The sequence below is a fragment of the Macaca nemestrina genome, chromosome 11 (assembly GCF_043159975.1).
Source record: "Macaca nemestrina isolate mMacNem1 chromosome 11, mMacNem.hap1, whole genome shotgun sequence".
Taxonomy (NCBI): domain Eukaryota; kingdom Metazoa; phylum Chordata; class Mammalia; order Primates; family Cercopithecidae; genus Macaca; species Macaca nemestrina.
Genome location: NC_092135.1, coordinates 3,022,551 through 3,045,099, shown reverse-complemented (window position 1 = coordinate 3,045,099; position 22,549 = coordinate 3,022,551). Strand labels below are relative to the sequence as shown.

The 22,549-nt window shown below is 46.9% G+C and overlaps 1 protein-coding gene and 1 pseudogene across 2 annotated transcripts; both read right to left on the bottom strand.

Moving 5' to 3' along the window:
• Positions 1–2,498: 2,498 nt before the first annotated feature.
• LOC105492417 (E3 ubiquitin-protein ligase ZFP91 pseudogene) lies at positions 2,499–8,800 on the bottom strand (annotated as a pseudogene).
• On the bottom strand, positions 8,252–19,145 carry LOC105492416 (RNA polymerase II subunit D). Of its 2 annotated transcripts, XR_011609650.1 has the most exons (5): positions 19,033–19,145; positions 14,984–15,164; positions 12,640–12,735; positions 11,506–11,657; positions 8,252–10,146 (listed from the first exon to the last, which is right to left on the bottom strand). XR_011609650.1 is itself a non-coding variant. In XM_011759481.3 (4 exons), the coding sequence occupies exons 1-4, from the start codon at positions 19,103–19,105 to the stop codon at positions 10,068–10,070; spliced, it is 429 nt and encodes a 142-aa protein (XP_011757783.1). In that variant the 5' UTR covers positions 19,106–19,145; the 3' UTR covers positions 8,252–10,067. The 2 variants fall into 2 exon arrangements, 1 of the variants encoding a protein (XP_011757783.1); XM_011759481.3 differs by lacking the exon at positions 11,506–11,657.
• Between the last annotated feature and the right edge of the window lie 3,404 nt (positions 19,146–22,549).

The window sequence follows — 22,549 nt, the reverse complement described above, 5'->3', positions numbered from 1 at the left end:
AATAAAATAAAATAAATCCCATTCCAGCAGATATAGCTTAAAAAAAAAAAAAGAATATAAATAGTTCTTGCCTGGCACAGAGGCTCACACCTGTAATCCCAGCATTTTGGGACACTGAGGTGGGCGAATCACTTCAGGCCGGGAGTTCAAGACTAGCCAGGCCAACATGGTGAAACCCCGTATCTACCAAAAATGCAAAAAAATTAGCCAGGCATGGTGGCTCACACCTGTAATCCCAGCTAATCAGGATGCTGAGGCAGGAGAATCACTTGAACACGGGAGGCAGAGGTTGTAATGAGCCGAGATCATTCCACTGCACTCCACCCCAGGTGACAAAGCAAGATTCCATCTCAAAATAAATAAATAAATAAATGCCAGCCATGATGGCTCACACTTGTAATCCCAGCACTTTGGGAGGCTGAGTAAAACAGACCATTTGAGCCCCAGAGTTCAAGACCAGCCAGCGCAGCATGGTGAAATTCCATCTCTACTAAAAATACAAAAATTAGCTGGGCGTGGTGGTGGGCGCCTGTAGTCTCAGCCACTTGGGAGGCCGAGGCAGGAGAATCGCTTGAACCCGGGAGTCGGAGGTTGCGGTGAGCCGAGATCGTGCCACTGCACTCCAACCTGATGACAGAGCAAGACTCCATCTCAAAAAAAAAAAAAAAAAAAAAAATTGAGCTCTTGATTTTCTTTTTTTTGGAGACAGGGTCTTGCTCTGTCACCCAGACTGGAATGCAGTGGTGCAATCATAGCTCACTGTAGTGCTGACTTTCGGGGCTCAAGAAATCCTCCCACCGCAGCCTCCCAAGTAGTTGGGACCAAAAGCATGCACCACTCTGCCTGGCTAAGTTTTCTCTCTGTGTGTGTGTAGAGATGGGGTCTTACTATGTTGCTCAGGCTGGTCTTGAACTCCTGGCCACAAGCAATCCTCCTGCCTTGGCCTCCTGAAGTGCTGGGATTACAGGCATAAACGACGGTGCCCAGCCGAGGTCTTGATATATACATCTTTTATTTTTTTAAGGAGTTTTGCACTGTCGCCTGGGCTAGAGTGCAATGGCGTGATCTCAGCTCACTGCAACCTCTGCCTTCCTGCCTCAGCCTCCCGAGTAGCTGGGATTATAGGCATGGCCACCATGCCCAGCTAATTTTTTGTATTTTTAGTACAGACAGGGTTCACTATGTTGGCCAGGCTGGTCTCGAACTCCTGACATCATGATCTTCCCGTCTTGGCCTCCCAAAGTGCTGGGATTACAGACGTGAGCCATTGCACCTGGCCCACATCTTTTTTTTTTTTTTTTTTTTTTTTTTTGAGCGGGGAGATGGAGTCTCTCTCTGTCGCCCAGGCTGGAATACAATGGCTCACTGTAACCTCCACCTCCCGGGTTAAAGCAATTCTATGCCTCAGCCTTCCAAGTAGCTGGGATTACAGGTGCCCACCATCACGCCTTGGCTAAGTTGTGTATTTTTCAGTACAGACCAGGTTTTGCCATATTGGCCAGGCTGGTCTCGAACTCCTGACCTCAGGGTGATCCGCCCACCTTGGCCTCCCAAAGTGCTGGGATTACAGGTGTGAGCCACTGCGCCCAGCCACAAATAAATATCTTCACCCTTGTCTGTGTTCTCTGCTATACATCTTATCAAATCTTTAGACAGTCTATTGACTTCCTAAAATGTTAGTGATTTTGGTCGCATGCAATGGCTCATGCCTGTAATCCCAGGACTTTGGGAGATCGAAATGGGTGGTTTCCCACAAGTTCATAGACCAGCCTGGACAACAGAGCAAGGCCATCTCCAAAAAAAAAGTGACTTTGAAGTTTTAAATTTTTACATGATCAAGTCTTTCCATCGTTTATTTCTTCTGTCACTGCTGAGTTTAAAAAGCATTGGTTTTCAAATACCTGATAACTTCCAGTTCCCTTTGAATATGAAGATGTGTTAAACTCTGTATTAATAAAGAGAACGCATTTGGGACATGCGTGGTCTCAGGGTGTTTTTGTTTTTTTTTTTTTTTGAGACAGAGTCTCGCTTAGTCGCCCAGGCTGGAGTGCAATGGCGCGATCTCGGTTCACTGCAAGCTCCGCCTCCCGGGTTCACGCCATTCTCCTGCCTCAGCCTCCCAAGTAGCTGGGACTACAGGCGCCCGCCGCCTTGCCCGGCTAATTTTTTGCATTTTTAGTAGAGACGGGGTTTCACCGTGTTAGCCAGGATGGTCTCGATCTCCTGACCTCGTGATCCGCCCGCCTCGGCCTCCCAAAGTGCTGGGATTACAGGCGTGAGCCACCGCACCCGGCCGTCAGGGTGTTTATATGACTTGGGAAACACAAGTTGGTCTGAATTTACAAAGACATCAGTCTGTGAATCTGGAAGCATCCCTGTGTAGGGCATTACAAAATATAAATATTGGAAACCTAAAAGGTGAACGTGTTGGGTTTCCTCCTTCTGTCTTCCTTTCGTTCTTTTTGTTTTTTAATCAGACGGGGTCTTGCTATGCTTCCCAGGCTGGTCTCATAACTCCTAGGCTCAGGCAATACTCCTGCCTTAGCCTCTGAAAGTGCTGGAATTATAGGCATGAGCCATGGCGCCCAGACTGAAATTCAACACACAGGTTCTATGCCCACTGAAAAGGCAAAATTAATTAGAAAACAGGTTATCAGCTGGGCGCAGTGGCTCCTATCAGCACTTTGGGACAGAGTGCTGTGCAGTGACACAATCTCGGCTCACTGCAAGCTCTGCCTCCTAGGTTCATGCCATTCTCCTGCCTCAGCCTCCCCAGTAGCTGGGACTACAGGCACCTACCACCATGCCCAGCTAATTTTTTGTATTTTTAGTAGAGACAGGGTTTCACCACATTAGCCAGAATGGTCTCCATCTCCTGACCTCATGATCTGCCCACCTCAGCCTCCCAAAGTGCTGGGATTACAGGCATGAGCCACTGTACCTGGCTGTAATTATGTATCTTTTTGAGACACAGTGTCACTCTGTCACCCAGGCTGAAGTGCAGTGGCACGATCCCGGTTCACTGCAACCTCTGCCTCGTGGGTTCAAGCAGTTCTCCCATCTCAGCCCCCAGAGTAGCTGGGACTACAGGCATGGACCACCACGCCCGGCTAATTTTTGTATTTTTAGTACAGACGGGGTTGCACCGTGTTGGCCAGGGTGGTCTCCAACTGACCTCAGGTGATCCACCCGCCTTGATATCCCAAAGTGCTGAGATTATAGGCATGAGCCACGGCACCCGGCCTCATGCTTCTTTATGTGCCAATTAAGAGATGCCTTTTGTCAAGAAGTAAATTTACAGATCTCACACTGTGATAATGGTTTCTCGCCAATGTGAATCATCTGGTGCACTACCAGATTGTGGGAACTCTTGGAGGCCTGAGCACAGTATTCACAGATATAAAATCCTTTTGATCTGTATGATGTTTGTCATGTCATAGAAGTTGCTTCTGGAGCCTACAGAGTCGTCCACAGGAGGGATGGAGACACACATATTTTTTTTCAACAAATGCTATTTAACATGGTGCTGCCAATAGCCAGGATGGGCAAGGACAGTTCCACATCCTTCCATCTCACAATGGACATATTGGGTTGGAGGCTTTTTTTCTCCTTCTGGGTAAATGTGGACTTTTGCCATCTTTCCATCTTCTTTCTCTCTTCCTCGGAGGTTCCTCATCCTCCCTAATTTCATTCTCCTCTTCTTTTACCTCTACCTCTACTTCCACTTTAATTTCCTTCTTCTCCTTCTCTCCTTTCACCTTCCCTGATTTTCGCGTGGCTTTGGGGTCTCCCTTTCTAAGAGGGGCTTGTAGGTCTCATCTCTTGGGTCATCTTCGAATGGCATCTCCTCCTCACTGATTCTTCCTCCTTGCTAATGCCACCTGGAGACTGATGCTTTTCGAACATCATAATCGAGTTGGTCTGTATTTGGTTCTGATTTGCAGATGAGCTGCAATGAACCGGTCTTGCACTGAGAGCTTCAGGTGTTCTCTGTATCACATGAGGAGAAACACATGTCCTGCTCCTACTGCGCCACCCCCGGCTAGGTCTGGATGCAGCAATGTAAACTTCCTGAAACAGGGCACAATCATCTGCCTCTTTTTCTTCTTTGGGATCTTTATCAGTTGTTGGCATAGGAGTTGCGGACTCTTCTTGCCCTGAACGGGAGATGGGGATTTTGAGACCTGGGGACATTGGGAGGCCTGGCATGGGGACTGCTCCTCCCCCACAGGGATACTTGGCCTTCCTCTGGTGGGATACAGTGGCCCTGCCTGGGTCCCGACCTCCCCTCAGCCCGCGGCTGCTAGTGGTCCCCGCAGGCACCACCGCTGCCACCTCAGGGCGCTGTTGTTGGGGGCCTCGTCCGGAGCCGCCTTGGCCAAAGAGGCAGACTTCTAAAACCAGAATTTAGGGTACACAGAAACACAGGATTCAGTGAAAGTAACATGCATCTTTAGATCTCAGAATTTGGGGGATCTCAATTGTTATTAAATCTGATAACGTTCCTGTTGCCGCTGCTGCTCTTGTGGGCATTGTTCATCTTGCTGAAATTAATTTCGATCTCAGTGCCCTGCAGGGCATTGCTGGTAGCTAAGAGCTGCACTGTCCAATACATTAGCCACCCACCACATGTGACTATGAGAATTTTAAACTTATGGCTGGGCGTGGTGCCTCACACCTATAATCCCAGTACTTTGGGAGGCCAAGGCAGGCAGATCACCTGAGGTGAGGAGTTCAAGACCAGCCTGGCTAACATGGTGAAACCCTGTCTCTACTAAAAAAAAATACAAAAATTAGCTGAGTGTGGTAGCGGGTGCCTATAATCCCAGCTACTCAGGAGGCTAAGGCAGGAGGATCGTTTGAACCTTGGAGGTGGAGGTTGCAGTGAGCCGGGATTGTGCCACTGCACTCCATCCTGGTTGACAGAGGAAGACTATCTGAAAAATAAAATTTAAACTTAAAATCCAGCTCCTAAGTCATTAGCCTACCATATGCAGAAGCTCCATGCAGTCAGTGGCTAGTACACTGGACAGTTCAGGTATGGAATGTGCCCATCTCAAAGGAAGTTGTCTGACAGCTTTGGCTTGTCAATGTTTCACAATTCCCCGTCGTCTCCTAGGCTGTTTCCCTCACCCCTATCCCATGAAGCTCTCTCCTCAAATTATTTAATTTCAGGCATTCTTGTTTCTCCGTGTAGCTCCACATTCACGCGACTCAAAATGGGGGCTCACTAAACATTTGCTGGTAAGTATGCAGCGCCACACAATGGAAGGGAGGCTCACACGGCTGCTTTGAACCTGCTCCACGTCTGATGGACTCGAGCAGATCTGCCCCCACTCTGCTGTCATCGAATGTGCATTCTCCTTGCTTAGTTCCAAACTGCTCTTCCACTGGCGAAGACAGGAGAGCCAGGTGTAAGTACAAATACTGATCAGAATCTACCCAGGACCTGCCGTCTCTCTAGTCCCATCTTCCATTCAGGAGCTGCAAACAGGGGCTTTTATCGAGTCAAAGATTGTTCCAGAAACCCGAGAGCTGTAACCACAGATATTTCCTTAATATTTTTCACCGCCATTGTTAGGTTAGACCCAAGGACAACTAAACTACACCACTACTGGGACTGACCTTTGATCCAGAACTCTCCCCAAGGAAAACTTCAATATGAACCGGATATTCAATAGCATGAAATACTTGTCCATGTTCCTAAGTGCTATAGTGCCCGTTATAGAGGAAACTATATTTTCAAAATGCATACTTATTTCAGAATTTCAGAATGAAGTATCATATTGACTGCTTTCAAATGATTCCTAGCAATGAAATACATATAAAGCAAATAGCATGTTATCCGTTACATCAAGGTGGTGAACACACAGGTATCAACGTACTAGTCTTTCCAAATTTTCTGTAAGTATAAAATTTTCCGTAAAAATATTCTCTCACACCACTGGCATATTTAGTGCTTTTTGTTACAGTATTACTAAGGCAGCTCATCGATGCTGAAGTCCGATCTAGCATGCTCCTTTTCATGCCTCAAGTCTAATAAATTTTAATAAAACCAGAATGACTAGATGCCATGGTCTGAATGTGCCTCCTCCCACCCAACTCATACATTGAACTCATCACTGATGTAGTATTAAGAGGTGGGGTCTTTAGCAGGTGATTAAGTAATGAGAGAACATCCCTCATGAAGGGGATTAATGCACTCATAAAAGAGGCTGCAGGTCAGACACAGTGACTCATGCCTGTAATCTCAGCATTTGGGAGGTGGAAACAGGTGGACTGCTTGAGGTCAAGAATTCAAGACCAGCCTGGGCAACATGGCGAAACCCCATCTCTACAGAAAATAAAAAAATTAGCCAGGCATGGTAGCTCGTGCCTGTGGTACCAGCTATCCAAGAGGCTGAGGTGGGAGGGTCGCTGGAGCCCGGGAGGTTGAGGCTACAGTGAACATTAATCATGCCATTGCACTCCATGCCACTGCACTCCAGCCTGGGCAACAGAGCAAGACCCTGCTGTATCAACAAACAAACAAACAAACAAAAAGGCTGGTCCTTCCAACCCTTCTATCATAAGGACAGTGTTCATTTCCTACGGAAGATGCCGAAAAAAGGCACCATCTTGGACCAGAAAGCCGCCCGTGCCAGACACTGAACGTAGCAGCACCTGGATCTTGCACTTGCCAGCCTCCAGAACTGTGAGAAATAAATTCCTATTATTTATAGGTTACCCAGTCTAAGGTATTCTGTTATAGCACAGTAACAAACTAAGACACTAAAACTTTCAGAAAGACTTATCTGGTTAATTTAGCTTTCTGGTGAAGTGAGGGTTTGACAACCCATCTTTTGTTATATCAGTATGTTCCCAAATTTTCCTGATTTTTACATAGTACGAGCCTAACAATGTTTCACAGATTGCGCAAGGTCTCCTAGTAGCTATTTTCAATAGCAATATGCTGTCCAGCCCTGCAGACAATATTTGACTGTCTAGCAGAATAGCTGACCAGGCTTTTAATCTATAACAGCATGAGGTTGCTGTACCAAGTAATTCCCTAGTATGAGCTGCTTTTTATTATATTTATTTATTTTTTTCAAGACGGAATCTCTCTTGTTGCCTAGGCTGCAGTGCAGTGGCGTGATCTCGGCTCACTGCAACCTCCACCTCCCAGGTTCAAGCGATTCTCCTGCCTCAGCTTCCCAAGCAGCTGGGATTACAGGTGCCCGCCACCACGCCTGGCTAATTTTTGTATTTGTAGTAGAGACAGGGTTTCACCATGTTGGCCAGGATGGTCTCGATCTCCTGACTTCATGATCCACCCACTTCGGCCTCCCAAAGTGCTGGGATTACAGGTGTGAGCCGCCGCACCCAGACTTTTTTTTTTGGAGACAAAGTTTTGCTCTTGTTGCCCAGGCTGGAGTACAATGGCGCAATCTTGGCTCACCACAACCGCTGCCTCCCAGGTTCAAGCAATTCTCCTGCCTCAGCCTCCAGAGTAGCTGAGATTACAGGCATGCGCCACCACGCCCCGCTAATTTTGTATCTTTAGTAGAGACAGGGCTTCTCTATGTTGGTCAGGCTGGTCTCAAACTCTCAACCTCAGGTGATCCGCCTGCCTCAGCCTCTGAAAGTGCTGGGATTACAGGGGTGAGCCACCACACCCGGCCCAATTTCATTTATTTTCTAAGTTTGATACTGTCAGTTGGTAGGCTACCAAATTCTTGCACTAATTTCTATGAAGCAAGCTGACTTAATCATCTATCTATACTAGCTCACCTGCCTGAGAAGCTAATAGTGAACATTTACTGGAACATACTATATGTCAGACATTTCTAGGCTCTTGTTTTTCAACCTTCTCAAAATATCCATGGGGCAAATACTATTATTATCCATATTTCATAATTGAGAACACCAATGAGGTTCAAAGAAGGGAAGTTGTTCAAGGATAAAAAGATTGGCCAGGTGCGGTGGTTCACGCCTGTAATCCCAGCACTTTGGGAGGCTGAGGCGGGAGGATCACTTGTCAGGAGTTCAAGACTAGCCTGGCGAACATGGTGAAACCCTGTCTCTACTAAAAACACAAAAAATTGGCCGGGCATGGTGGCAGGTGCCTGTAGTCCCAGCTACTCGGGAGGCTGAGGCAGGAGAATCACTTCAACCTGGGAGGCAGAGGTTGCAGTGAGCCAAGATTGTACCACTGCACTCCATCCTGGGCGACAGAGCCAGACTCTATCTCAAAAAAATAAACAAATAAAAATAAAAATAAGAATTTTTTATTTTTGCCTTATTTCATAGCAAACATAAAACCATCCTGACTTTAAAAGCCAACATTGTTCTTTCTCCTTTTTCTTTGGATCACAAGTTCATACAGAGTCAAGCAAGTGCCCCAAAGAAAAACCCCAAAATTGAAAACACGTGTATTCCCCTCAGAAAAATCAAAGCTAGAATGTTTACCTATTAAAGTGTTTCCCCCCAGACTGAGATCAAGTGACTTCACTGCAGTGGCTCAAGAGTGGCTGACTCCCTCCTTCTGAACCAGCCCATCATAAAGCACCTATTGCTAAGTAGCAAGCCAGAGGCTTAGACTGGATCACTCATAATTGCAGACTTCAAAGTGTTCAGAACTTCACGCCTGGCCTATGATATTAAAAAAAAAAAATTTTAATTGCAATTTTATTTTTCTCCAGAGAATAGTTTTTCTTCAGTGCTTAACAACTCCGCTCCTTATATGGGCTTTGGTGGGGGCACGGGGCAGCACCTGCAGGTCTACACTGGCATGGAGGTGTTCGGTCCTTGTGGGCTTCATAAGCTCGATTCCTGACTACCGTGCTGCGAGTGGCACAACTCACACAGTAATGTAGCTTCACATCCAGCCTGGGAAGTACGCAGGCTTCCAGGATGCTCACTTCAGAACCATCGCTGACTGCTGCGGCCTCTATGTTTCAAATGATGAACTTCTTAATAGCCTTGTCATTGGGCACACAACGACCACAGTTCATGCAACAAATAGGCTGCAGTGAACAGTGCACACCTAGTTGCAAACCTCTTTGGCATGACCATTGTTTCTTACCTTGGAGGTGTAGGCCCAAGAAAGATGAAGTAAAAATCTTAATTTGAGGGTGACTAAATGAGTCCTTCAAGACCACTCACCCCAAATCCACATTCTGCAAGACAGTTCAAGAAGAAAGGCAAAGTAGCCATCTACCTCAAGGGACTCTGAGCTCCACAATACTCGTCAACACTGCCCATGGCATGCTTCTTCCGCCTCCCAGGTTAGCCACAATGATGCCAACGTGCTCTGTCGACACTCTCATCCCTTCAGAATTTCAGGCCAGATGTGGTGGCTCATGCCTCTAATCTCATCAGTTTGGGAGGCCACGGCAGGGAGATCACTTGAGCCCAGGAGTTTAAGACCAGTCTAGGCAGCACAGTAAAACCCCATCTCTATAAAGAATTTTAGAAACTAGCTGAGAGTGGTGGTGCACACCTTTGGCCCCAGTTATTTGGGAAGCTGAGGCAGGGGGGTCCAGGCTTCAGTGAGCCATGACTGTATGACTACACTCCTCCAGCCTGGGTAAGAGTTAAGACCCTATCTCCATTTAAAAGAAAAGAAAAGAAAAAGAAAAGGATTTCAACCAGTAACAGTTGTTTAATTCTTCCTTTAGCATCTAGGTGAAACTGGTCTTTCTCTATAAAGTCTACTATATTCTGGTCTAGTTTCAAAAAGTATAAACGCACTGAAATTAAAACATGAAATATTAAGAAAAAAGATGATGTGGAGGCCAAAAACCATGAATGAGGTAGTCAGTAGTGTGGCCCCATCTCACACTTCCCAGAGGCACGTTCAGGAAGCCACTGGCAGCCACTGCACAAGGCTGCTCCAAGATTCCATGTCCTGGGCCTATGAGTTATTTGAAACAGCAACCTAACCCCACGCCGAGCCGGGCTGTTTTCTCCAAAGGAATTCTCAACTGTCCTCTGCAACAGCATTTCCATGCAAGTCAGCCAGAGCCTGGGAAGGTGGTGTTACGCCTGCGGACGCGGTTTCTCCGAGCAGCAGCGATGTTTGGAGATTAATACTGAAAGCTGCGCTTTGTCTGGATATCATCAAGAATCTGCTGCAGCTCCTCATCTTCAAACCGTCCCTCCAAGCTACAAGAAAACGAAAAGAAATGAGTGATTTGGCAACTGGCAATTTCCCCACGCTCTTCTTTGAAGCGTGCTAATCTACTGCCCACATCTCTAACACCTTCACCTTTCATCTGTATTTCTTTTCCACTTTTCCTGATAAAACATTACAAAATATTTCAAACGCATAAAAGATAAAAAGTATAAAAAATATACCTGTACAGTTAGCCCCACTTGACTTACAGGTTTTTTTTCCTTTGAGACGGAGTTTCGCTCTTGTCCCCTAGGCTAGAGTGAAGTGGCATGATCTTGGCTCACTGAAACCTCCGCCTCCCGGGTTCAAGTGATTCTCCTGCCTCAGCCTACCAAGTACCTGGGATTACAGGCGCCTGACACCACACCCAGCTAATTTTTTTTGAGACGGAGTCTTGCTCTGTCACCCAGGCTGGAGTGCAGTGGCGCAATCTTGGCTCACTGCAAGCTCCGCCTTCTGGGTTCCCACCATTCTCCTGCCTCAGCCTCCCAAGTAGTTGGGACTACAGGCGCCCGACACCATGCCCAGCTAATTTTTTGTATTTTTAGTAGAGATGGGGTTTCACTGTGTTAGCCAGATGGTCTCGATCTCCTGACCTCATGATCCACCTGCCTAGGCCTCCCAAAGTGGTGGGATTACAGGTGTAAGCCACCACGCCCAGTCCTCACCCAGCTAATTTTTATATTTTTAGTAGAGACGGGGTTTCACCATTGGCCAGGCTGGTCTTCAACTCCTGACTTCAGGTGATCCTCCTGCCTCAGCCTCCCAAACGGCTAGGATTACAGGCATGAGCCACCACACCCAGCCCTGCATTTTTCACTTACTGTCTTCATGTTTTCTAATGGTATCAACCTCCCAAAGTGCTGGGATGACAGGAGTGAGTCACCACACCTGGCCAGAGTTCTTTTTTTTTGAGATGGAGTGTCGCTCTGTTGCCAAGCTAGAGTGCAGTGGCGCAATCTTGGCTCACTGCAACCTCCACCTCCTGGGTTCAAGTGATTCCCCTACCTCAGCCTCCCAAGTAGCAGGGACGACAGGCACATACCGCCATGCCCAGCTAATTTTGTATTTTAGTAGAGATGGAGTCACATCATGTTGGCCAGGATGGTCTCGACCTCCTAACCTTGGGATCCACCTGCCTTGGCCTCTCAAAGTGCTGGGATTACAGGCATGAGCCACTGCACCCGGCCCAGAGTTCTTTAATAAGCAAGAAAGTGGATGGCTGTGTTACTTTCCTAGACCAATACCTTCCCTCCTTCCCCAGAAATAACCACCATCCTCAATTTAGTATTTATCATTGCCATACCTTTTTTAAAAAATTTGTTTTGCCATACATATTTTATACTTACTACACATTTATGGATACGTAAGTAATATGCAGCACAGTTTCAGACTTTATAAGAAATGGCACCACACTGTGTTTATCCTTCTGCCATTTTTCCTCAGAATTCATTCTGACATGTTGATATTCCACGTGGTTCTAGTTCACTGACTGTTTTCACTGCCGTACAATAAACATTGTGTGACTATACAACGATTCATTTATCCACTTTCTTATTGACTAAGAGATGATCAAATTTCTGCTATCATTAGCAGTGCAGCATGAGGCCGGGCACTGAGGCTCATGCCTGTAATCCCAGCACCTTGGGAGGCCAAAGTGGGCAGATCACTTGAGGCCGGAAGTTTGAGACCAGCCTGGCCAACATGGTGAAACCCCATGTCTACTAAAAACAAAAGCAGAAACAAAACAGTGCAGCAATGAACACTAGAATATACGTCTCCTTGTAAACTTGTGTGAGTTACCTTTGAGATATGTATCAGGAATGGATATTTGGAACATGGAGTATATTCATCTTTACCAGACACAGCCAAATTGCTCTCCAAAATGACTGTTGTAATTAACACTCACACCCCTACCATCAGCGTACGGAAGTTCCAGCTGTTTCAGATTTTTGCTCTCACTTGGTGTGGTATAAAACCATCATTCTCACACACTGTTAATAAGCAGGAAACGTGCTTTGAAATATTGAACAGGCCGGGCGCGGTGGCTCAAGCCTGTAATCCCAGCACTTTGGGAGGCCGAGACGGGCGGATCACGAGGTCAGGAGATCGAGACCATCCTGGCTAACACGGTGAAACCCCGTCTCTGCTAAAAAATACAAAAAACTAGCCGGGCGCGGTGGCGGGCGCCTGTAAGTCCCAACTACTTGGGAGGCTGAGGCAGGAGAATGGCGTGAACCCGGGAGGCGGAGCTTGCAGTGAGCTGAGATCCGGCCACTGCACTCCAGCCTGGGCGGCAGAGCCAGACTCTGTCTCAAAAAAAAAAAAAAAAAAAAAAAAGAAATATTGAACAAAAAAGGCACTTTCATTTAATATTGGCAATCATGTATCCAAATATATAATGCATACACATTTTAGACACACCAATTCTATTTGTAGGAATTTATCCAGTATACAGAGAACTTATCACAACTGGTACTAACCTTGGGATTAGAGCCTTGGACTCCTCAGCAGTCTCTGGGCAAAGGTTGGCCAAACAGGCCAACTCAAACTTGTGAAGCTTTTTCTGGAGTAGCAAGCTAATCAAAAGGAAAAAAAAAAAAATCAAAACAAAAAAATCAAAAACAAAGAAACAACAAAAATCAAAAGAATAATCAACAGGAAAAAAGGGATCAAATGTAGCCAGTATTTAAATATAGCTAGACGGCCAGGTGTCATGGCTCGCATCTGTAATTCTAGCACTCTGAGAGGCCAAGGTGGGCTATCACTTGACGTGAGGACTTCTAGACCAGCCTGAGCACCACGGCAAAACCCCGTCTCTACTAAAAATACAAAAATTGGCCAGGCTCAGTGGCTCATGCCTGTAATCCCAGCACTTTGGGAGGCCGAGGCGGGCAGATCACCAGCCTGGCCTGGCCAACACAGTGAAATCTCATCTCTACTAAAAATACAAAAATTAGCTGGGTGCAGTGGTGGGCGCCGGTAAACCCAGCTTACTCAGGAGGCTGAGGCAAGATCACTTGAACCCGGGAGGCAGAGGTCGCAGTGAGCCAAGATCACGCCACTGCACCCTAGCCTGGGTGACAGAACTAGACTCCATCTCAAAAAAAAAAAAAAATCAGCCGGGTGTGGTGGTATATGTCTGTAGTCTCAGCTACATGGGAGGCTGAGGCATGAGAACTGCTTTAACCTGGGAGGCAGAGGTAGAAGTGAGCCAAGATTGCACCACTCCAATCTGAGTGATGAAGTGAGACTGTCTCAAAACAAAATGAAACAAAACAAAAAAAAGGTAGAGGAGGTCGGGCTTAGCAGCTCATGCCTGTAACCCTAGCACTTTGGGAGGAGGCCAAGGCAGGAGGATCACTCGAGTCCAGAAGTTCAAGACGTCTCAGCCTGGGCAACATAGTGAGACCCTGTCTCTAAAATAAATGAATAAATACAGAAAATAAAAATAGCTAGGGGAGAAGACTTGAACTGTTCCTAATACATAGAAATGATCAACACCCTAAACACCCTAACATATTCATTACACATTCTAAGTAACAAAGTATCACGTGTACCTCACACATATGTACAAATACTGTTATCAAAAAAAATTATATATATACACATATATATATATAGGCTGGACATGGTGGCTTACTTCTAATTCAAGCGTTTTTTTTTTTTTTTGAGATCGAGTCTTTTTTTTTTTTAAGATGGAGTCTCACTCTGCCACCCAGGCTGGAGTGCAGTGGCACGATCTTGGCTCACTGCTACCTCCACCTCCCAGGTTCAAGCAATTATCCTTTCTCAGGCTCCCAAGTAGCTGGGACTACAGGTGTGCGCTACCACGGACAGCTAATTTTTGTATTTTTAGTACAGACGAGATTTCACCATTTTGGTCAGGCTGGTCTCGAATTCCTGACCTCAAGTGATCTGCCCATCTCGGTCTCCCAAAGTGCTGGAATTACAGGCGTGAGTCACCGCACCCGGCCAATCCCAGCATTTTGGGGGGCTGAGGTGGGAGATCAATTGAGGCCAGGAGTTTGAGACCAGCCTAGGCAACACAGTAAGTCTCCCCATCGCTACAAAAAAAAAAAAACGAAAAAACCTTACTTCCCCACTAACAGTACCATTTGGATCACACATACTGGACTTATATAAAATACGAGAGTCATATTTGAATCTGTTCCCAGACTGGAGTAAAGTGGTACAATCACAGTTCACTAAAGCCTAACCTCCCGGGCTCACATGATCCTCCCACTTCAGCCTCCCAAGTAACTAGGACCACAGGTACCTGCCACTACACCTGGCTAATTTTTGTATTTTTTTTGTAGGGACAGGAGTTTCACCATATTGCCCATGCTGGTCTTGAACTTCTGGCCTCAAGAGACTGGTCCACCTCAGCCCCGCAAAGTGTGGATTATAGGTGTAAGCCACCACACTTGGCTGAAATTTTGGTCTTCTAAGTTACCCAGGCTGGAGTTCAGTGGCGCAATCTCGGCTCACTGCAACCTTGGCCTGCAGGTTCAAGCGATTCTCCCACCTCAGCCTCCTGAGTAGCTGGGATTCATGGTGTATACCATCACACCCAGCTAATTTTTGCATTTTTAGTAGAGACAGGTTTTTGCTATGTTGACCAGGCTGGTCTTGAACATCTGGCCTCAAGTGATCTGCTGCCTCAATGTCCCAAAGTGCTAGGAGCATAGGTGTGAGCCGCCATGCCCAGCCCAACATTATTTTACTTAAATTCACAGGTGACACCTGGGAAAGGGGGAGGGGACAGCAGTCCACATGCAGTTGTCCAACGGTTTGGATTAATAAAAACTTTCTTTTAGCACTCACCTACGAACACTGGCAATGGTCTCTCTGTTTTTGAAACGACTGAAACGGGCTGTGTAGTTTAATGTTTTCATGAAGACTTCTGAGAGTTCCTGTTCATCCTCTGCACTCTCATTCTGTTGCTTTCGATGTTCCAGAAGCATATGAACTTCTGAATTTAGAAGCGTCTCAGCTGTTTCAAACTCTATTTGTGAGAAGCATAAATGGCAGCTGAAAATACTCCTTCAAAAGTTTGCTTCTAAATGTTCATTGTGCATCTGAATGCACAATGATCTCCCTGCAGAGATCCAGGGGTTTCCTACCCCACATCTACTTTTTTTCGAACTGTTATTTTAGGTTCAGGGTACATGTGCAGGTCTGTAATACAGGGGAAATGGGTGTTGTGAGGGTTTGGTGAACAGACCATTTTGTCATCCAAGTGATAAGCATAGTACTGACAGGTAGTTTTTCAATCCGCACCATCCACCCCCTCAACTAGGCCTCAGTGTCTGTTGTTCCCTTCTGTCCATATGTATTCAAGGTTTAACTCCCACTTATAAGAATGTGAGGTACTTGGTTTTTTGTTCCTGTGTTAATTGCTTAAGTGAATGCCTCCAGCTCCATCCATGTTGCTACAAAAGACATGATTTCCTTCTTTTATTTTTTTTTTTGAAACAGGGTCTCAATCTATCACCCAGGCTGGAGTGTAGTGGCATGAATACAGTTCACACTAGCCTTGACCTCCCTGAGCTCAGGTGACCCCCCACCCCCACCTCAGCCTGCCAGGTAGCTGGACTGCAGGCACGCACCACCACACCCTGTATGATTTTGGTAGAGACGGGGGTTTCGCCATGCTGCCAAGGCTGGGATCTCGTTCTTTTTTATGGCTGCAGCTGCTCACATCTTTACATTCACCCACAGTTACATATCACAAGGCAAAGTGGAGTTCACGAGACACTAACATTTAGCTTGTCTGAACTAGATTCTGACACCAAAAACCTGACCTAGACATGCTACTAAGTAGTGACACATATAGACTAGTTACTGATTTCAAGAGTACACTGACAATTACTGCCCTCTAGCCTGCATCAGCTCATCATCTTCCTACTTCGATAATGCTAGTATTATACTCTCAATTTTAAGAATTGTTACGTGTTAAAAAGAGCCAAATGTCTAGAAATAAACATTAATAATGTACCCCCAAATCTATTTTTGTACCCACACAAATGTTATAAGCAATTTTTAAGAATTAGGTTTGAGAGAAAAAGAAACCCATGGCCCCTTTTCATAATATATGGCTACCTTCTACACTTCTAGAATAGTTCTGTTAAAAAATGCTGTTACCCCTTGGGAAAATCACTCTCTCCCTTATGTTCCTGCAGGATCTTATGTTCCTGATGTTTATCTCAAAGTATTAGAGATCGTTTTTATCTGCCCTTCTCTTAACAGTGAATTCCCCTAGAGCAGGAACCATTCATAAACATGAATTCATGTTTATAATCCCTCACCGAAAAGGAAGCAACAGTGAGGAAAAGCCAGAATGACTTGCAATTTCACATTTACACGTGCTATAGGTCTGTTTATTATCGGGGAAATCACTAACACCTCCCTCAGAGTAACGCCTTCCCAATTCTCAAGCTGGGTAACTGACAAGAGCCTCATTCTCCTTTCACAACACAGACAGTTTAAGTGGTAGGTCAGGAGGAAAGTCTATTTTTATTTGAAAGGTACTCATTGCTACTGAATATAATAGGCTACCAATACAGCTGGAGCACTATTGAAATAAAATTAAAATCTAAATAAAAAAATAGGTAACCAAAAGCTATTTTCTACCTGAGGGCAGGAGAGTTTAAACAAAAACCTCAGAACACCTTTTTCTGTCTTCCAGCCTATAACAGGGGATGTACTACAGTGAGTGCCTATTTGTATACCAGGAACTTTACTTCTTTTAATCTTTAACACTGAGGCACTGTAGGTACAGAAGAAACTACTGCCTCACAGCAATGAGTAGAGGAAAAGGCATTATATATCAGGACTGCAGGACCTCCAAACTCTGAAGCGACAGTAACAAATGACATCAGGCCAAAACAAAAAAGGGAAGAAGTAGCTAATCAGTTACAAATCGGTGTGTTGGAACTTTGATGCTTTTACAGGTCCTGGAAAAATCAATGTTAAGAGATGCATCCCAGGCTGGGCGCCGTGGCTCATGCCTGTAATCCCAGCACTTTGGGAGGCCAAGTCAGGTGAATCACCTAAAGTCAGGAGTTCGAGACCAGCCTAACATGGTGAAACCCCATCTCTACTAATACAAAAATTAGTCGGGCATGGTGGCACATGCCTGTAATCCCAGCTACTCAGGCTGAGGCAGGAGAATCGCTTGAACCCAGGAGGTGGAGGTTGCGGTGAGCCGAGATTGTGCCACTGCACTCCAGCCTAGGCAACAAGAGTGAAACACTCTGTCTCAAAAAAACAAAACAAAACAAAACAGATGCCTCCCTTTCTGCACTAAACCAAAATTACTTGTTAAATGGAAAGGAATGGAACTTTTAGGCCACCAGGAAACTAGTCAACTGTCCCTATTTCTCATTAAGAACAATATTCAAGTACTACTAATACATTACCCTCACTCCCTTCAACCAAGGAAGGTCAAGGCAGCCAAACTGTAACTCAGAGGGCCTAGGAAAGGGGTGTCTGAGACCTACCACAGAGCTTTTGGGAGGCATTCCCAGGATTCGGCATCAACAAAATGGGGATGGGGGAGGCAGTTCAGACACTTTTGTATAACTACGGAGAGGAGGAATCCAAGACTTCTCCCCATGGCTAATTCCAATAAACATTTTCAAGTGAAAGCACACACACACACACACACACACACACACACACACACAATTTATTTGGAAACAAAAGGAAATAGATCAGGGGATCTGCATGTTATTCTCTCTTCTGCAAATATTTTAAGAACAATGGCCATAATTAATCCCTGTTGCTAAAAAAGGAAAACAATTCCTTGGCCAGTATGTCATCTGGAAATTTTAGTAAGGTTCCGTCATCACGACCATTAATAGGCCCGGTGCAGTGGCTCACACCTGTACTTTCTAACACTTTAGGCAGCGAAGGCAGGTAGACCACTTGAGCCCAGGAATTCAAGACCAGCCTGGGCCACATGGTGAAATCTTGTCTCCACAAAAAAAATACAAAAATTAGCCAGGTGTGGTGGTGTGCACTTGTAGTTCCAGGTACTCCAGGGGCTGAAGTGAGGTGGGAGGATTACCTGAGCCTGGGAAGGTTGAGGCTGCAGTGAGCTGTGATCACACCACTGCACTCCAACCTGGGTAGCAGAATGAGATCTTGCCTCAAAAAAAAAAAAAAAAAAAAATGCAGGGCGAGGTGGCTCACGCCTGTAATGCCAGCTCTGTGAGGCCAAGGTGGATGGATCACTTGAGGTCTTGAGGTCCTCATCCCTAGGAATACCCTCCCCAACCACTGCGTGCCTGAGAAAACTCGAGGCTGCCAAAATAATTTGTTTGTTCCAGCCAACGGCTGAAAATAGGCCTCTGTCTCTCCGCCTCTGGGGGAGGGTAGGGGCCTAACTTCGATAGATGCTGCAGTCAACAAACCAAGGTGGGTTCACACGGACCCTCCTCTTCCCTCTTTTTTACATTTCTCACTTCCCCGACTCCCCTGAGCCCCCGCTCACCACATCCTTATTCCCTAACTCTCCTTTAAAACGCCCAGAGGTTCGGTACTAATCGAAGTTGAGTTCGGTTCACGCTGGACTCTTCTCCCTAGTGCAACGTTCTATCCCTGTTTAAAAATCTGTCCTCACCACCTGGGTTTCCGGCTTTGTTTACCTTTGACACCAGCGCCCGGAACTTCGCAGTTTGTTATCACATAAAATAACCCAGTTGCCCAGGCGGCCACTCCCAGGTCCACGTTCCCTCCCCAGCCCTACGCCGCGCGGGGGTCTGCCCAAGCCGCCGCCGAGGCCAGGCCTTGGGCGAAGCGCGGATAACGCCAGGCCTGCGGCGACCACGCGAAGTGCCGCGGGGCAGTCTGGCGGCCCCGAGCCCAACCTTTAGGAAAGATGAGCTGTGAGGCGTCCTCCTCTACGTCGCCAGCCCGCGGATCGCCGCCACCTGCTGCCATCGCTGAGTCGCGCGCCACCACCAGCGCCGCCGGAAGCGGAAGCGCGGAGCAACGGCCACGGAAGGGGCGTGGTCTTGGGAGGGGCCCCGAGGGGTGGGCGGGGCCGGGAGTGTGAGGCTGGCGGGGCGCAGCGAGGGGACCTGCTGGTGTTGTCCCGGAGGCTCCCCGCCGCCCAGGGCCGCCCTGCACTCCCTCTCCTCCCTCGCGCCTCGCCGCGCAGACGTCCTGGGGTAGGTCCCTAGGCCTTTCTGGGCGGAGAGGGTCAGATGAGCTGCAGGAACGCCTGCTGATGGAGAGGAGGGCAGCCGACTCCGAACGTGCCGGGTCGAATTTCTTTCACTGACTTACACTTCTAAAATTTTATTCATTTGTGATGGATTATCTAATACTTCTGAGCACGCGGACAATGATATTCAGAGGCTTTTACCACACGTCTGTTGGAACATTTGGGTGATGCATAGAAAATTAAGCAAATGACGGCCGGGCACAGTGACTCACGCCTGTAATCCCAGCACTTTGGGAGGCCGAGGCGACGGGATCACCTGAGGTCAGGAGTTCGAAACCAGTCTGACCAAAATGGTGAAACCCTATCTCTACTAAAAATACAAAAATTAGCCGGGCATGGTGGTGGGCGCTTGTGATCCCAGCTACTCGGAAGGATGAGGCAGAAGATTCGCTTGAACCCGGGAGGCGGAGGTTGCAGGGAGCTGAGATCGCGCCACTGCACTCCAGCCTGGACGACAGAGTGAGAATCCATCTCAAAAAATATATTAAAAAAGAAAAAAGAAATGCAAATGAAAAATGATGCTGTTTTCTACACTGGAGAAAACGAAAGGTTGTACAATAAAGGAAATAATCGTAGCTTATTAGTCAACGATATCTTAGCTCATTAGTCAACAATGTTTAGAAGGTCATATTGTAAACTCTGTTGATTTAACAACAAATGAATTGGGCCGGGCACAGTGGTTCACGCCTGAAATCCCAGCACTTTGGGAGGCCGAGGCTGGAGGATCGCTTGAGCTCCAGAGTTCAAGACCAGCCTGGACAACATAGTGAGACCTCCTCTCTAAAAAATACAAAAAGTAGCCTGGCGTTGTGGTGCGCGCCTGTAGTCCCAGCTACTGCAGAGACCTAGGCGGGTGTATCGCTTGAGGGATGCAGTGAACTATGATCGCCTCACTGCACTCCAGCCTGGGCAAGAGAGAGAGACCGGCCAAAAAAAACAGGCAAAGTCCAGGCGCGGTGGCTCACGCCTGTAATCCCAGTACTTTGGGAAGCTGAGGCGGGCGGATCACCTTAGGTCAGGAGTTTGAAACCAGCCTGGCCAACATGGTGAAATCTCTCTCTACAAAAAAAAAAAAAAAAAAAAAATCTGGGGCGTGGTGGCGGGCGCCTGTAATCCCAGCTACTCGGGAGGCTGAGGCGGAGGTTTTAGTGAACCGAGATTGCGCCACTGCATTCCAGCCTGGGCGACAGAGTGAGACTCTGTCTCAAAAAAAAAAAAAAAAAAAAAAGCTTTAAAAAATTAAAAAGTAGCCGGGCGCAGTGGCTCAAGCCTGTAATCCCAGCACTTTGGGAGGCCGAGACGGGCGGATCACGAGGTCAGGAGTTCGAGACCATCCTGGCTAACACGGTGAAACCCCGTCTCTACTAAAAAATACAAAAAACTAGCCGGGCGAGGTGGCGGGCGCCTGTAGTCCCGGCTACTCGGGAGGCTAAGGCAGGAGAATGGCGTAAAAACCCGGGAGGCGGAGCTTGCAGTGAGCTGAGATCCGGCCACTGCACTCCAGCCTGGGCGACACAGCGAGACTCCGTCTCAAAAAAAAAAAAAAAAAAAAAATTAAAAAGTAAAATTTTAAAACTAAAAAAAAAGAAATCCTTTAGAAGGCTGTCCTGGGAATCCTGTCTGGCCTGTGCAGCCTGACCTCCTGCGAGGGCTCCTCCACGGCGTCTTGCTGTGCCCGCACTGTGGTCTCCCTCCACCTGAGAAGTTCCCTCCTCCGGAGAATGCTCTCTTTGCTTCAGTCCTGCTTCTCCAAGGAACGTGCCCGGACCGCAAGGGCTGGCCACGCCCCCTTTCACGTGCTCGGAAAGGCTGAAGGTTCCGGCGGGTTTGATGCTTGCGGGTGTTCCCCTGTACACCCAGCACTGAGTGACAGGCCAGATAACCACAGCCGCCCAGCCACTGCACCATGTGTTGGGGGCTGGGCAAAACATTTACTATGTTTACTCTTTTTACCTATGACTTCTCTAAGGTCAGGTTACCTTAGAGATTCACAGTCCTGTCACAAAGTGGGAAATGCCTTATAAATGGCAGGACCAAGATTTGAGCTTAGGCCTGTGGGACTGCCAGCCAGAGATTCCAGCTGTCATCCGCCCTGGGTTATTTCTTTGGTTGGGAGCCAGGATGTGATCACAGAATAGCCATAGTGGGGGAAGGGGGTCTGATTGGCAGCAGGAACTTGAGGGACTGATGGTGAACTGGAGACCTCTCTTTTCTGTTTTCCAATAGCTTTGAAATTGGAGTTCCCCCCCCCCCCACCCCAATTTTTCAGGGCATACAGAACCTGTGTGAGTAGAAATAATGCATAAGCGGCAGGAAGAGAGACCCTCGAATTCTCGTCTGAGCTTGATTTTAATGAGGAAAACAGACACAGAAGGGACAGGACTTGCATTACATTCCTCAGGCTGCTACTCTGATTCTTGTACGGTGCTGGTTGAGTCAAGCCCTTCAACCAGCCCACTTAGTAGTTCAGTCAGATTATTCAAGCCAAGGTTACAGACCTAGATTGATCTAGAAGCAGCTGTAGAGCACCTCCCCCACCTCCACTCCCACAATTAGCACCACTGACCCGATCAGATGGTTTATTTCACACTCCAGAAGTCAACAGTGATGGCTAAAATCACAAATTTTGCTTTATCACCAATCACCCTCTCCCCCAAAATCAGTCATAGGGAATTCCATGCTGTTTAGTTACAGGTAATATGGAATGTAATCTCTAGAACATTAATTTATATTGAAGACACGAATTCCTCTTCAGACACACCAGTTATTAACAAAGCCTGTAAACATCTAGCCAGCTGCTGGTAGTCAATTTTCAAAATTACCTAACCCCGACAGCATGTTTTTATCTGTAGCCATGTGTTTTTGAGCTTTGCTAAGGGCCTCAGAATTGAGAACCTTAAAAAAAAAAAAAAAATTCTACCTCCCTGCAAATAGTGTCAACCGCTGATCTTTGGGTGGGTTGGTTAGGGAGCTGGAGCCAGGGAGGGACAAGCAGGCCCCAGGGTGCTGCCCAAATGGAATACTAAATTATTTTTGCCAAGTTTAAAAAAAAAAAAAAAAAGTCTAAACTGAAGATGTCCTTTTCTCCAAACACATCTCATCTTTCTGGGTCATCCAAAAACAAAAACTGGGTAGGTCAGACTGCACCAGGATGTCCC